This window comes from Cryptomeria japonica, chromosome 10 (assembly GCF_030272615.1).
Source record: "Cryptomeria japonica chromosome 10, Sugi_1.0, whole genome shotgun sequence".
Classification (NCBI taxonomy): Eukaryota; Viridiplantae; Streptophyta; class Pinopsida; order Cupressales; family Cupressaceae; genus Cryptomeria; species Cryptomeria japonica.
In genome coordinates, this window is record NC_081414.1 from 889,118,510 (window position 1) to 889,135,595 (window position 17,086).

The 17,086-nt window shown below is 37.3% G+C and overlaps 1 protein-coding gene across 2 annotated transcripts in view; it reads right to left on the minus strand.

Moving 5' to 3' along the window:
* Window positions 1-6,571: 6,571 nt before the first annotated feature.
* Window positions 6,572-17,086, minus strand: part of LOC131072298 (alkylated DNA repair protein ALKBH6 homolog) — a 55,420-nt gene continuing 44,905 nt past the window's right edge. For both annotated transcript variants that reach the window (XM_059213208.1, XM_058008442.2), the window contains 4 exons: window positions 8,013-8,125; window positions 7,594-7,903; window positions 7,128-7,174; window positions 6,572-6,984 (listed from right to left, as the gene is read on the minus strand). In XM_059213208.1, coding sequence (XP_059069191.1) covers window positions 6,793-6,984; window positions 7,128-7,174; window positions 7,594-7,903; window positions 8,013-8,125 — 662 coding nt within the window. In that variant the 3' untranslated portion in view covers window positions 6,572-6,792. The remainder of the gene's footprint in view (window positions 6,985-7,127; window positions 7,175-7,593; window positions 7,904-8,012; window positions 8,126-17,086) is intronic.

Sequence of the window (17,086 nt, forward strand, 5' to 3'; positions counted from 1 at the left end):
CCCTTTTTTGTGGATATGTGTACTATATTTTCATATTAATAGATTTTGATGCACGTATTCATAAAAAATATTCAATTATAAAAGGTATCTTTAAAGATACATATTTATTTTATAATGTTTAAATTAAATTTTATATTTATTTACAAAACAAAATATTAATATTTAAACTTTTATTTAAGCAAAAAAAAATGCGAATATGAAAATTACTTTTAAGTTTGGTTTTACTTGTATTTTTAAATATAAAAGTTAAACTTTTAGCTTTAACAATTTTAATATAGCTTAGTTTTTTAAATATTTTATTTGTATTATAATTTTAAAAAATTTAATAATAATATGTTATTTGTTCTCTTTTCCTCTTCATCTTTATATCTCCACATTTCTCTCTCTCTCTCTCTCTCTCTCTCTCTCTCTCTCTCTCTCTCTCTCTCTCTCTCTCTCTCTCTCTCTCTCATCTCTAACTATTGGCAAGAACTTGACGTTTGTTGTTATTATTATCAACATTATTGATGCTTTGCAATTTGCAGTAAAATAATAGTAGAAATCTTAAGCGGTCTCTCATCTTTCTTTTCAAAGTAAAAAATGTTACCCAAATTTTATATAAAGTTTAATAGTTCCTAGCTCTGAGTTTGCAATTGAAAATGTGTTATAACCGGATCAACATAAAGACACAATTATTGTTGCTTTGCAAACTCAAATTTTAATTGCTTTTATTGCTAAAAACTAATTTTACTTTATCTTAAGCGATCGCTCTCTCTTTCTTTTCAAAGCCAAAAAAATTACCCATATCTTATATAGTTCTTGAATAGCTCCTAGCTCTGAGTTCGCAAATGAACATGTGTTCTAACTCGAACAACCTAAAGACATGCCTAAATATTTAACTTTATTTTTTGTTCAATTGGATAATGTCACTTGCATTGAAAATAGAACATATACCATTTATAACCCAAAAAAAATAAAAAATAAATGAAAAGAAATATCATCCCCAAAGTGCAGTAGACTGCACATCCAAGAAAGCTAACTGTTGAGAAACAAAGACTAAATATTTAAAAGAAGACCAACTAAGCATAATAAAATATAATTAAGTCTAACAGAAGCCTGATGGAAAAAACATTTATAAAAACAGAAATGCAAAAAGAGAATCAAGCAAGAGAGAAACCAACTTTTAAGACAACAAAGGGAGAGGACGATCGTCAAGCTTGCTCCACACTTGCTCCCTCCACCGCTACCACTAGAAGCATCTGCATTACCAATTATGGGCTCTATTGATGTGTTTTTTATGACACCTTACAACACAAAATAAAGTACCGAGTACTCTATCCCCCCTTGAACAAAATATCCTCAAATGCTAAATTTCATGATCAAACGAGGTGACTCCAAGGTTTGTATAGTCAGGTCTTGGCTTTATATGTGGATAGACTCAGTGTGTGATGTGATTGTTGGTAATCCAAGGGGACTTACATTTATGAACTACAACTAGGACATGGACATTAGATGTATCAATCATGTGATGCTTCTTCTCCTAAACTAATTCAACTCAAATGAAAAAAGGACAAAGGGGAAAAGGGTTTAGAGATTCTATGCTAACTCCTAATTCCTAAGGACAATGACACTATTTAACGATGTTTTGATAGACAAATCCTTCATAAAACTACTATCTACTTAACCAAAGATAGCTCACGACGCCATAGAAAGAGTGTGATCTCCTAAGGTAGTGAAAAATCTTCATATTGTAAACAATCCATTCAAATACCCAATACTGGAGCAATCCAAATGAAGTATTCACAATTGAACTTAGCCACACTAATAATTAGGTTCAAACTAACCATGCAAAACAACTTGCAATCAACAAGGTGTCAATGGTATGAACTGAAGGATTCATCAAATATTATCACACTTCTCCATCATAACCAATGAACTTTATCTAATTTTGAGGATATAACAAGAAACCATGCAATATGTAGAAGAAACACCACTATCCACCATAAATTCAATCAAAAGTATATTTATTTACATACCCTGGAAACAATTTCAAGTTTTCTCCTCCTACTCTACTCTACTTTTAATTGCTTCTATTGAACTATTAACCCTTTACAATGAGAAGATTGGGCCTTTTATAAAGAGCTCATTACATTTCAATGGCTCATATTGATTCTCAAATCAATGGTCAAGATTTTGCAATAAAACCTTAATTAGGGTTTGTTACAACAAACTCCTTAACCAATTAGATAATTACAATAAGTAGGACACATGTACTTCTTTGAATATTTACCAATGAGTGATGAGGTTAGGTGCATTGAACTTTGTGCCTCCACATGTGGTAGTTATCTTCCTCGTTGGATGAGTGAAGTACATTGAATCTAGATGCTTTGACTTGGAATGATGTGATTGGGTTGATGATGAATAGGTGCCATCTAAGCTTGCTTATCTTGTAGATCATCACAAAGTGTTTGTGAGGAGGCAATCTCTTGATACTCAACATTATCCAAGCTTCATGATGGATGTGATGATAGTGGGAAATATTCCGGAATTGCATCATCTTACCTAATTTGATCACTTTCACTTATCCTTCTTCATACTTGGGAATTCTAAACCTATTCCGCATTGATGTAGTTCCTAACTTCATGGTTGTATTGGCAATGATTCTTGGATTTTCGAAGGAAAATCAAGATTGTCAAGTTTCCTCATCTTCATTATGATATGTTGATGATGTTTCCCTGGTACTTGCCTCCTTGAAGTGACCTTTAATATCATTGTGTAGTCCTCTTGTAAAATTGCTTGAGAGTCTTTGCCTTAGTTGAGTCCTTTTGCACTTGATTCCTTGTCTTGCACATGTTGAATTCCTTGATATCTCCCTCTTGCATGTTGTTGATGAATTATCTATCCACCCTCTTGTGTGACTTAAACCTCGACCTCTTCATTGGTGTAGCATCTTTATTTGCTTCCTTTCATGTGTTTCACTCTTTTGAACCTTGAATGCCTTTTTAATACTTGTGAATCCTTCCTTTACTTGAATGTGCTTATCTCCTTCCTATGTGGTGAAGCTTTCAACCTTGATGTTGTTGTAGAACTTTTCATCCTCCGACATTCATGTGTCATCAGAATCACACCTGCAAAAGAGACAAGTAATACATTAAATCATCATGAATTTAAAGAAACACTCATTAATTTCACATATTCATATTCTTAGGTCTAAGATGTCCCTTTAATCTAGGAATTGATTTGCATCTAGGTCCGCTCCATGAATTCACATGCGATTTTGTCTTGATCTGCTCTGCCTTTTAGGATTGTTGTGAGAATTAGGTCTGCCTCCTTTCATATTTCATTACTTTTCATACTTGTCCCAAGGTCATGGATTCTCTCGAGTGGAGGATAAAATTGTTGCTTCTCACCTCAAAGTCGTGGATTCCTTGAGGTCATCCAATCCCTGCTTGCTCCTTGACTTATGGAATTTTCTTGGGTTTTCCTTGATTTCTTCATGATTCTTGTGTTTTCTTCTTTAAGAGTGTTTCAATCATGAGTCGCACTTGTGCTTTCTCCTTTCACCATTCAATCATTTCTCACCTTCATCCCTTAATCATCTCTCACCTTTCATTCCTTTTTTGCTTCACTTAAGCATTCATTTGCTCAAACATGGGATATTTCAAATACCTCCACAAGGTTGTGGATTGGAGCAAGTCAAGGTCAAATGTTGATCTTCCACCTTCAAGTTGTGGATTCCTTGAGGTCATGAATTTTGAGCACTCATGGAAAAAAATAAAAATTTCTTCCCCTCAATTCATGGATAAAGTTGATCACTTCAACTCCTTCCTCATCAAAGATTCTTTGTTTGCAAATTTTGAAATCCTTAAGGACAAATTTGATAGCATAACCTTCACTTCACCTCACCCTCATGACCTCCATATCATGGATTCCTTGGAGTCAAGGAATTTGAGCACTCGAGTCATGGATCTCTCCACGTCATGGAATTTTATACTTTCATCTACACTTATATTTTTCTTGAAATCCATTCTTCATCCACTTTGAACGATTCCCCTTCCTTATCCAGTCCTTGAAGCACTCGACTTGCTTGAGAGTTGTTCATCATTCTTAAACTTATCTCATGACTTAGCCTATGGGTTACATTGTGAATCACCTTTCAATGAAGCTCTTTACTCCTATTCAACAACTAAACACTAAAGCTAAGTGAGCTCCAAACTATCCCCAAGGAAGATCGGATTGATGCTAGACTGCCTGAGACTCCTAGGACTCGCTCCACCTTGGACTAGCAAAACCAAACCCTTTCGTAAGCAAAGGCTAAAGACTCGAACTATTGCCAAGCTAGACGACTAAGCTAAAACAATATGCTAAGCAAAAAGTTGGGGTCTCCATTTGCAATGGGGCGATGTGTGAAAACGTCACAATAGACTCCAGCCTATAGGGCATCATTTTTCTTATGTCGCCTTTGTTCAATCTGATAAAATGGTAAGAACTTGGCACAATGGGAAACATATCCTAGTGTGGAGGAGCCCAACCACTAGTATGTGACAATGAAGGTAGACAACAAGGTAATGGAAACTCCCACTTGCCCATGTCACACCTACTTTTAACTTTTCAATGCTAGGCTTTTCTACTTCTACAAAAAGAGATTATCATAACACACCAGCTGCCTCTTCTAGGCCATGTCACAAGAGAAAAGCATCTAATTTAAGTCAAACCTTCAACTGGAATCATTAGTTTCTATCCTCTACAAATAAGTGATGACACAAAATTTTTGAACCCTGCCTTTTTCTTTGACAATGGCGTAACTTAAATAAATGTAGTCAAACTGCCTCTAAGAGTCCAATGTTATATTAAGAAAAAGTGGTATCCCTGTTTATTCATTTCAAATTCTCAAATAAATGTAATAGCAACTGATTGACTAGAGTGTCAACCGGAACATTGCTGTAAACCTAAGTTGTCGGTTCGGGTTCAGGTTCGAGCACCGATTTGGGTTTGAAGAACCGGTATGCCGGTACGGCAAAATTTTGAAAAGGGGTTTGGGATAGTTTGGGTTCGTTAGTACAAAAACTATATATATATATATATATATATATATATATAGCCTAGAAGCACGAATTAAGATTAAAATGTCACATAGCATCATATAAACAACAAAACCACCATAAACTTGTAATCATAGCATCATGATCATACCATCATAGCATCATATACATCAAGTTCAATATCGAAATAATATTATCGAGTTCAAGTATCATTGTTTCAACAATTAAATATCTGCTCTAAGCTGCAATTAATAATGTTTATATTAGAGGAAGACCTAGCAAACTGGAGCTCTTAGAGAAAACCACTGCTACCTGCCAACTGTACTCTGGTTGATTAACTTGTGTTGACACCTCCTATGCTAGTGTTAAGCCTTTTCTATGGTCATTTGGCACTAACATTCTGATTTGAATATTCTTGACGCCAATGTTGTTCTCTCATCATTAAACCAATAGATCTGATGCCCATTCACATTGATTAATAATGCTCTAGTTTGGGATCTCGAGGATATTCGGAAGCCCTTGGTGGTACTCTTTTAACATTTTGGAGTCTCCTGTCACTTTTGGGGATATAGTAAGGCAAAAACAAACTTTTGGAGGATTGAGGGTATACAAGATTAATTGTAAACCCTATGGTAAGGAGCAATAAGGTTGTTTTTATATAAGGGTGCATGTTGGTGGTATTCAACACCTTGATCAAACTGGGTGTGTTTTGTAACTTGAAAATGGGTCCTTCGCACTTGAACATGGTTATGCATGCATCCTTCACAATCCAATCCTCACCACAAATTTAATGCTATTAGTCAATTCAGAGACATATTTGTAAGATTTTGAGGTACCGTCAAATTTCAAGTGCCTGATTGCAAAAAGAAAAATGTTTTTGGGTGCCCGAGCGTTTGGGTTCGCCCCAGATGAACCAGCTCACCTGGGCACGAACCCAGACCAAACCCACAGGTGAACCGGACCAGGACCAGTACCAGAACCGAACCCGACCAGGACCAGGCCCTTAGACCAGCAAACCCTGCAACTTAAATGTAAACCAAAAAAACGTGGTTATTCCCAGAAGCTCCTCCTTCAGACAACATCAAAATTATGCTTCAAAAAAGAATTTAAGTGAATTGTATCGTTTGTACACTTCGTTTGGTCCTTCGAGTATTTGGTGTAAAGGACATCAAAATGTCATCGTCATATTCTATAAAAACATCTTTTTGGCAATAACCACTACATAATTTAATCCTTATCAAAAAAATATATGACTTTTTGTGACACGAGCACATGTTATACTAGAAGTTTGCTAAAGGAGACGCACATTGCAATTGTTGCATCAGCATTAGAGCTCCCAAAGTTATTTGCATGGTCTGCAGACTCCGCACATCCAAATCACCTTAAAATTTCAGAGAGCATACAAATTTTGGAAGGTCACTCATTGATTCTATTCTTATTTTAATTTGACATTATAGGCTTAAAGGATTTACTCACTAAATTTCCATCATCAATATAACAACAAAAAGCAACATGGCTACATGCCTTGCTCTTTAACAGCAGATATGAAATAAGATCAAGCCACCAATAATCTTCATCTGTAAGAAAGAACTGGTTCTCTGTGTGCGAGTTGCACAAAGGCCTTTTCATTTCATGAATGCAGCTCATTTCTAACTCACACAACCATGCCAATTGACACTTGTCTGAAAATATGCAGTTTGCAGTTCTTGATAAGAACAGATTTTGGGTCAAGAATAGTATGTTTCCATTGGCTGTTGTCACCAACCTATCTTTAAAGCTTGATAAGGCTTTTGTTCACCTTTGGCACTAGGCGACAAGTAAGTGAAATCCGTGTTCCTGTCCGACTTATAGAAGACTTCTTTTTCAGACCGAGTACTTCTATATTTGTACTGTGATCTGTGACTAGCTTTGTATTGTAAACATTGTTTATGATGTCTCCAACAACAGCATCTGCATTGATAACCTGAATAGAGAATACAATTATCATGCATGCAAGAAAACAAAAATATGATTGGCATGCCCTTCCTTTCAAGACTTACTACTTTTATTATATAACAGAAGAAGCAAGAAAGTAAAAAGATGAAAACTTGCATGATGAATTCTCACCTCATCAAATTCATGTACGGAACATTCTTCTATACCATGCAGATAGTCTGAATAGAAATACAAAAGCAGACAAAAAAATCAGGGACACCAGACACAGTAACATTCAAACATTAGACAAATGCTACGTTAACCAAAACAGGAAATGGATACAAAGTCTTGACCAGGCAAATTTAAAATATATAGAAACAGTTGAAATAGCAGATTGTATTTCACTTACATAATGTTTAAATGTTCAGAAATTAATGTTATCAGATTTCAATAATCCATGCTATAATTCTTTTAATGCTTCTGGATTCGATTGTGTGAAAAATTATTAAGTGCGGAGAGATGGGGCAGGTGAGGGGCTGACAGTATTTCATGCTTTTAGCAATTGAGGCAATTATAATATATGTAATTTAGTACTAACAACAATTTAATGTAAATATTCATGATATAAATGATGCTTGGATAAATAAGATGGAACTACCTTTATATGCAGAATCTTTAAAGATGAGGAGGCTTCCAGGCATTAAAGCAACTGAGAAGATCTTGTGCTCAGTTTGCTTTCTGACATCTTCTTCAGATCTGTCTGATCTTGTTTGATGCTGTTCATATTTTCCATCATGCAAAGAGGTTAGAGGAGTTGTGCTCTTCGTGCAAGCTGCCTGATCTGATGATGATGTCTCAGAATCTGTAGAACTTAACAATTTTGGATGAGGAGTAAAACACATCACTGCAGGTGACCCAAGTGATATAATTGCAACGACAGGGAAATATGCAGGACCATCTTGATGAGGCTGCAGAGTATTTTCAAGAGTTTCAAATTGAGCTTTCCTTCAATAAAAAACATAATAGGTAACTATATAAAAATATATATATATTCTGGAACTGATGTTATTTATATACCATTATCCCTTGGCCTGGTAGATATTCATTTATGAGCACATGATTGATTGGGGAAGGAAACAACTTTGTCCAATCACAAATCTTTTGTATGATTGTAGAAAGCCAGGATGGTACTGCGTGCAAATCATACAGTTTATTCAAACAATACAAATATATAATAATGGCTAATATGCTGTAGTTTAAAAAAGCAGCAAGATCTCAAATTTAAAATGTCTTGGGAAGTAGAAATATGAAATAGTTGTCCTAGATTTGAACAACTATGTCTTTTCTCTCTATGTGCATGGCGTTGTAAACAGGCCAACAAAACTTCTTGTCCTACAGCCATTTTCCACTTGTAGGGATGAATATGAAAAGTTTCTCATTTCAAGAGTGGAAAACAATTTAGTTGGCACAAAATTTCTCAAAGTCCATGGTAGATTTATGTTTGAAGTTTGAACCAAAAATGGAAGAAGAGACATGAAAGAGTTTCCATCTTCATGATAGATATTTACAATATATAGTTATTTTGCATTCATAAAATGGAAGATAAATTGACATATATTCCAAGGATACAATCACAAAGTCACACAGTACATTGGCATAGAAAATGTGGGTGATAAAATTGCAATCTTGCATTCTACTACATATGCAATTGGCAAGCACAAATACCTCTTCTGCTACATACCTGTTGTGACGTTTTCACACATCGCCCCATTGCAAATGGGGACCCCCTCTTTTTGCTCGTTTTGCTCGTCCTTCTCTCTGCTTTTTAGGGTTTTGGGTTAGTGAGTCAGTCGTCTGGACTAGGGTTAAGCCTTTGGGTTTCCGTTTTGATGTTTTCAAGCCAGAGTCCAGTCCAATTTTGAAGAATTGATGAGCATCCTCGCATAGATGCAATTTTGAAATAAGGTGAATCTGTCAGCGGTCAAGAAAGTTGGTCTAGGTTTAGTCGGAATCTCGAATGCGAGTCCAAATTTTGCCTAAGTGTTGATGGGATTATGGAATTTTGTCTGATTGAATGATTTTGACCAAATTTTTGGAAATTTTGATAATTGATTCCGGGCATTGGAAATGGCTTAATTTTGCCTTGTCAAGTGACCAAAGCCTTAAAATCTTGATATTTTGGCCTGTGGAAGCAAGTTCGCTCCTGTCCCTCAGCCAGGGACCAGGGCGAAATTGATGTTTTTATGCATCTTGGTCATTAATTTGTTTCACTTTTCTTGTGCAGGATTGCCAGGAGATGCAGTTGAACGTAAATTTGAAGCTTTGAAGATTTTGAGATTCGAAAATGGCAAATTTTTGAAGTTTGAGGCCAAATCGCTCCTGTCCCTCAGTCAGGGACCAGGGCGAAATGTCTTGTTTAGACCACTTTGACCTCATTTTGATCAAACTAAAGCGTTAAGGACATGATGAAAGGTGAACTCAACATGATGGAACATCCAGACTTAGTCGTTTGCGACGAAAAGATGAACATTTGCCCTCAAGGACAAAAATCGCTCCTGTCCCTCACTGAAGGACCGGAGCTTAAAATCCAAAATTGCCTTGTCCTTGAAAGATTTGAACGATTTCGCGATTTGAGGAGAACAAAGGAGGTACATTTTATCAGTTGAATATAACTTGAAACTGCCATCATAAGGAAAATTGGCCCTAGAAGCAAAATCGCTCCTGTCCCTCTGCCAAGGACCAGGGCGAATTTTAATGTTAGCTCCCGTCCCTCTCCCAGGGACCACAGCGATTTTCTTTATAAGACAAGTTTTGGGCAAAGATCAAGTAAGTGTTAAGTTTGAGGCAAGCAAAGGAGGCGTAACGAACCCATTGAAGATAATTTGAAGATTGCAAAACGCCAAGTGAAGCCCATGTTGTCCAAGGCGCTCCTGTCCCCCAGCCTGGGACCAGAGCGATTTCTTCCTAAGGAGAATTTCTCACCAAGTTGAAATGAATTCCATGCCAATGGTGAATGAAAGGGAGCATGACGAGTCCGTTGAAAACAAGTTTGAAAGTTGGCAAAGCAAGAATGAGCTTACAAGTGCAAGATCGCTCCTGTCCCTCAGCCAGGGACCAGGGCGAAATCTTGGTTACTTTGCCTTCCATCCAAGTTTAAACCACTCCAAACCAAGGTACAAGGGGCAATGATGTTTGGAACGCCTCGAAGAGAAATGAAGTTACAAAGACCGCAAAATGTGATGAAATTGCCCAAGTTCGCTCCTGTCCCTCTCCAAGGGACCAGAGCGAAATAGTCAAATATGCTTAAACTTTGAAGGCCACGTTCGTTTCAAATGTTCAAGAAGGAATAAAGGACATCATTCTATGCCTTGAAGATTATTTGATATCAATATGATGGAGGATTTGCACCATAGATCAAAGTTCGCTCCTGTCCTTTAGTCAAGGACCAAGGCGATATTCACAAAGTCCATCATTTTTCTTCCTAGATCACATCAAAGCAAAGTTATACAAGGTTGAAAATGTCATTTGAAAGGTGATAGGCAAGAAGTGAATGTTAAAGGATCACAAATTTGAGCTAGAAACTAAAGTTCGCTCCTGTCCTCCAGTCAAGGACCAGGGCGAAAACCACTTGAAGGACAAATTTGCTTTGCAAAGAAGAAGTTTGGCGTGTGTGAAATAAACAAGGGGATCATTGCCTACCTCACGAATCAATTTGGCAACTTAAAGAGACAAAGGCCAAGGGGAAATGCAAAGTTCGCTCCTGTCCCTCAGCCAGGGACCAGGGCGATAATGATCTTAAGAGGCATTCATCTACAACATTGATCGATCAAGCTCAGGATTCTCAATGAAGATGCCAGTTTCAAAGTAGGGGAAGTGATTTTAAACGTAAAAGGCGAGGAATTCAAGAGCAAAATGCTAAATCGCTCCTGTCCCTCAGTCAGGGACCAGAGCGAAATGTTCAAGTGTGTCCAAGTTTAAGTTGCCACTCACATTTCAAGTGTTCAAAAGGGAGTAAGGAACATCATTTTACACCGTGAAGACAGTTGCAAGTTGATATAAACAAGGATGAGCACAAGGAACAAAGGTTCGCTCCTGTCCCTCACCAAGGGACCAGGGCGATATTCACACAAATATCAAATTTGCATTGTAAAGGACGAGTAAAGTATGCATGGAATGAATGGATAACATTGTTACTTGCCTTGCGATATAAATTGGTGATTAAAGAGACAAAGACCCAAGGAAAAAAAGCAAGTTCGCTCCTGTCCCTCACCAAGGGACCAGGGCGAAAGTACTTTAAAGCACACTCCTTCCGCAAAGGGACAAATTAAGCTCAAGATTCCCAGTTAAAATGCTCTTTTGGACATCTAAGACAAGACTTTGAACGTGAAAAACAAGAAAAACGAGGTCAAAATGAAGGGGCACTCCTGTCCCTCTCCCAGGGACCAGAGCGATGTGGTTAGTGTCCCTTATTCCTCCCATGCTTAGGCGCCAATATTTTCGAATTACATAAAAAATCCCAAATTCGATAAAAATGTGAAAGATTTAATTAAATTGGTATTTAAAAATAGCGCATGGACATTCAATAATTAATTTAAAGCTTTTAAAAAATCGAAGTTTTTAATTACAAAGGCATTTAATTAATTATTATTAAATTAAATTTTAAAAAAGGGAGCGCTTGGGGTATTATTTTGCAAGGTCGGCCCCCTCTTTTATTAAATTTTATTTGTTTTTTGGGCCTATTTTCCAAGTCGGCCTAGGGGCAATTATCAAGATGAGCGCCTATATAGGAGGGGTGTGTTGAGCATGTTAATCCATCTTTCAATCATTTGTCCAAGTGCGATTTTGAAGGAGCAATAAAGGAATGCGAAATCTGGCCTAAGGAGGAGCGAATTTAGTTGAAGACTAAAGATGGAGCGAATTTTCCTCAAGACGTTGAAGGCTAGAGGTGGTGAAGTTGATAAAAGAAGCACATTTTGAAGACTTCGATCCACATTTTGCCTAGCAAACTTGCTTAATTTTGCATCTTTTCTTAGAGTTAATTCTCAAGTGGAGGTATGGCGAGATTCTCCTAGTCTCAATTTTGAATTTTGAATTTTCAATCTCAAGTGGCTTAGTTAAATTTAGGAAATGATAATTCAAAGATTTATCATGAGGTTTCCTAATTTAAAACTTAAATCCTCTTTCTAGTTTATATTTCCACGTTGCAAAACATGTTACTAATTTTGAAATGTTGTGTAGATATCAAGATGGCGACTCCCAAGCTCAAAGGATTTACAAGTCAAAGGCTCTCATCAAGGAAAATCAAGCCAGATCAAGGACGATCAAGCAAGGACAAGGGCGACCTCCTCCAGCCTAGTATCAACAAGGACGACCTTCTTCAATCCAGCATCATCAAGATAAGGGCGACCTCTTCCAATCCAGCATTCCAAGGCGAGGTACATCATCATCCTGCAAATCAAGGACACAAGAAGTTAGAACAAGGGTTCGTTGGAGAAGCAGATAGTTCCAGAAGAATTAATTAAGGCTAACTTCTCAACAACATCAAGTTGAATATCTACCAAGTTACAAGTGTCAGATGAGGTGGCATCCTAGTCATCACTTCTCCAGTCAGTGTGGTCCACCTCAGCACGTCCAGACTCAATGTATCTAACTCATGGAAGGTGGCACAAACTCCGATGTACCTACCCCGGCTATCCATTGGTCGATTTTTCTAGAGAGGACATGTGTCCAAGCAATACAATTTTATCATTGGTCAAGCATTAAATGTTATGTAATGGTTGTAACAAACCCTAATTAGGGTTTTCATTGTTGAATCTTGGCCACTGATCTCGAATTGATCTAAGCCATCGAATTGTATTGAGGGCACTATATAAGCCCTGGCATTTCATTTTGTAAAGGCATTAGGAGTTAGAGAGTAGAAAATAGTTGGAAGCAGTTAGTAGATAGAGAGTAGTTAGAAGTTGATAGAATAGCAATTAGAGTAGAGTAGAGAGAGAAGGCAAAGATTGTTGCCAAGATGTTGTTGTAAGAGACTTGTAAAACTTCATTGAAGAAATGGTGAAATTTATGGGTCGATTCGACAATTTGCATGGTCTTTATACTTCTCTTATTTGATTTCATGTTATTAGATGAGTGGAAGAAATGTGCTTGATTGATGGTGAAATTCGTATATCCATACTACTAGCAGTTTGTTGATTGCAGACTTGCCTTGCGTAGTCAACTGGAATCGTTCAGCTTAAGCTTAACTTCAATTGTCGCTTCTTCATTGATATGCATCAACCTGATGGTGTCTATGCCTGCAGTGATGATTTGAACATCATAAAACTTCCCTTCGAAGATCGCACTAGCCTTGTGGAGATGGTCCTGCGATGTCAAAACAAGACCTAGTTAGAATTTCATCAAAAATCAATCATTGCTCCTACATTCCTTAGTATTAGGATTAGATTCTTTCCTCACCCTCCTCTTTTTTCCTTTTTTTCAAGTCAAAGCTAGTGAAAATCCTGTGTTCCAGCAATATTCAAAGCAAATCAGAAGTTCAGGCATCAAATGTAAGTCCCCTTGTGATTCCAGCAAATCACATCATACCACAAAGAGCTTATCCACACGTAGAGACCCTACATACAAGAACCTTGAAGTCATCCTGATTGATCCTTTTTCGCGATATCTTCAGCAATCAGAGGCTTTACTCAAGAGAGGATAAGGTACCTTTAGGTATTTTATTCTGTGTTTGATAGTGTACAAAATACAAGTCAACAATACCAAACTATGGAAATTCAACGACAGGACTGCCATGAAGACATCACATTATTTTAATTTAAACAATAATCTTAATTCCCAAAAGAAAGAAGAATGTTGCATACTAAAAGGGAAAATAAAAAATAAAGCATTACCATTCATCAAAGTTTATTGTATCCAACAATGTGGGACTAAATATTCCTTGACCACTTTTGGATGCAACTATAGAAATGAACAGATATAAATATCAATTACTACTACTTATTCAGAAACTTATTGTGAAGGCATTCCCTTCCATTGCATGCAACACTTTGCCACCAGTCATTTGGCTTCTAATTGCCCATGCATTAAGGTCCCAAGATGCTCTTTGTGAACATTTTACAGTTAATGTGCCTGATTCAAATTCAGAGGCTCCTGAGCCTCCTGTTGTTGCTAGAGAGGTGGTCCCTCCACCTTTGCTGCATGAAGCTCCTGTTTTGGCATCTTCCCCTATTTTGGAGTGTGGTCTTGTTGGGTCTCCTCTAGCTGGTTTTGAGATTTCTCACTGTTCAGAACTTCAGCCTCTCCAGTTGGACAATCCCCTCCTTGCATGTTACTCCAAGGTTGTAATTTGCAGAGGTTTCCCTTCCTCCCTCTCCTCATTCTGTGGATTTGGATGATGGTTTATCACAGACGGTGGTTCAAAGAAGGAAGAAATGTCTTCCAAAGCATGTTTCTATGTCCCATGCCTGGGTTAAAAGTGTTCATCTTCCTAGATCTAGTTATGGTATCGTGTAGTTCCTTTTGGGCAGCTTTGCAGCAGCTGTGTTGTTTGGCCGGTTTCTGTTTGCTGGTATTTTTGTATGAGGGTTGAGGCCCTTTCAAATATCCCTTTTCTAGTTTATTGTTTCTGGCCAGTTTGGGGCTGTTTTGTCTTGCCTTGGAGCAGCTTTTGTAAAGGGTCAAGACCCTCGTTTCCCTGCTTATCTAAATCAAAAATAGCAATGGAATGTATTGGGTGATAATAAATATCCAGTCAACAAGATAAATATATGTAATTATTGAATAATGAGAGATACGTTGTAAAACTACTTTGTGCATATAAATAATAATGAAAAAGGACATATACAGGTTATCATATACAGGTTATGTACAGTGAAAATTTTCCCCATAATAAATGGTTTCATAACTGATAATGCATAAGGTGTTCCAAATAATTGATTCAATGGAGTGAATATGCCAGTATTAAACTATTTAATGAATTCAAAAATTCATCAGGTTTGTAACAACAGTTGTGAAAGAGATGAAGATCCAACATATATGCCAGGTACAAACATTGTTGAACCCACAAAAGAACACAGAAAAAGTGACTGGGTCGCAATATGCAACTAAAAATTTACAAAACCCTGCAAAATGTGTAGACATTCATCTTCTTATAGAGTGCCAATAATTATACATATTACAGACTGCTCAGGTTATTGCTTAAAAGATTCCAGTTTTAAGTATTCTATCATACAGAAGCACCAAGTATGCCAGTTTTAATCTATATGTCACATATTACCGCTCCAAAGATTCTTTACCATTAAGTTTATCTGTTCAGTATATTTGACTGTTACTGTTTTTCCTTTGTCTCAAATCTGAAGTAGTGGGGTGCAGTTTGCTCTGATACCACCTACAGAGGGATTACAAGATTAAATTGTAAAAATATCCACAATAAAAATAACACTGAAGCAAATAATCAAATGTGTTCATCATAATCAAATGAAAATCTTCCTTTCTATTGAAAACCAAGATTACAATGCATCTGTCTCAGTTCTGCCCACTCATACGATATGTATCGTTCTCTTATTTAAGCAAGTTTACTTCATTTCTAAGAAATAAAGATGCTTCTCCCACTATGGAAGAATATATACTCGAGTCCAAAAAGAAAAAAAATTCAAATCCATTTGGTATGCCCCAGCAACAAACTCCAAACATTTTCAGCAGTTACACTGATCTACTAAAATTATGTTCGTTTCTTTTATTGTGAGAAGCGACACTGGTGATCTAATATGGGGAGGATCCATCAAGCTTCCTGACACCACCAACAATGATGCCAAATATGCGGCCCTCTTTGATGGACCAAGAATGTGCAAGTAGCGGAATCTCCTCAATATCAATATTGAGGGGATTCCCTAAATGTAATTTGAACTATAAGTTCTAGAGATGCTCCTAGTTGGAAACCCAGAATATGAGTTAACGGTATACCGGAGATCTTGGAAGGAATGGATTCTCGCTAGAACATGTCTTCCATGAAGCAAACCAGGAGGCAGATTTTCTTTCCAATTATGCCATCGATCAAGAAAACGATGCAATCATTTCAAATGAAATCATGGCCTGGACTGGCCTAAGTCTTAGTTATGGCGTCCCTTCATCTGACATTGACTACAAAAGGTAACTCTGCAAATACCTTCATTGGGATATGCAGAGCATGGGTGGAACGTGAAGAGATGTTTGGGGGATCAAACCATATCACTAAGCCGATTTGATCGGGAATACTGGACAGAAATGACCTCCCGCATGGAAATCGCCAACATCTCTCTCTGCTATAAAGTATAAAGCCGAGTATGTAGATGGATAACATAGCAAAGAACAGAAAATGGAGGGATCGGGGCCAAAGGACCTTGACACAGTATTGATTCTGGAGTGCGAGTGCGATTGCAAGCAGGCGTTGATGGACACACAACTGAAGGAAATCTTCACACTGGATGGGGAAGAGACGGAGGAAGCGGTGAAGATCTTGGGGGATGAACATCTAGCCCATGGTCATGTTCACAGTGCTGAGCTCCTTGAGAGATTTGTCTATATTCTGGCGTAGATTACTGGGGACCATGAGGCAGTGGAGAAGGCTATCAGATGTATGGTTGTCCCCCATCTTCAGAACCCAACTATGAGGCCCCTAAAGAGGCTTAAGTCTGAAGCCTTTAATGGTCTGGTTGCTGATGCTTTTGACATAGAAATGGTTCTGGAAAACAAGGATATGCATGATATTGTAATGTCTCTGAGAGATTGTTTGAGCAGAAATAATCTTGAGACATATGAGTATATGATGAGTGTAAATGGGGATTTGTTCCCTTCTGAGCAGCTGAGCACAGCTCAAGAGGTTATAGAGGCTATTAGGACTCTGTTTACTTTCTGCTGATAAAATATGTATCTTTTTTCTCTGTGACCAATGAAATAGGTGCTACCCCCTTGGTAGCAATTTGCCAAAAAAAAAAAAATTATGTTCATTTCTTATCCACCTACTTTTACTTTAACTATTTTAGTTTTTATCGACTCAATTTTATACCCTGCAAACTTCTATCCTTGTGACTTCCGTATCTTTGCTAGGTCAAGCTTTCATATTTCTGTCCCTGCACCTATGGACACTATAGATGTTTCATTTAAAAGTTCTTGTG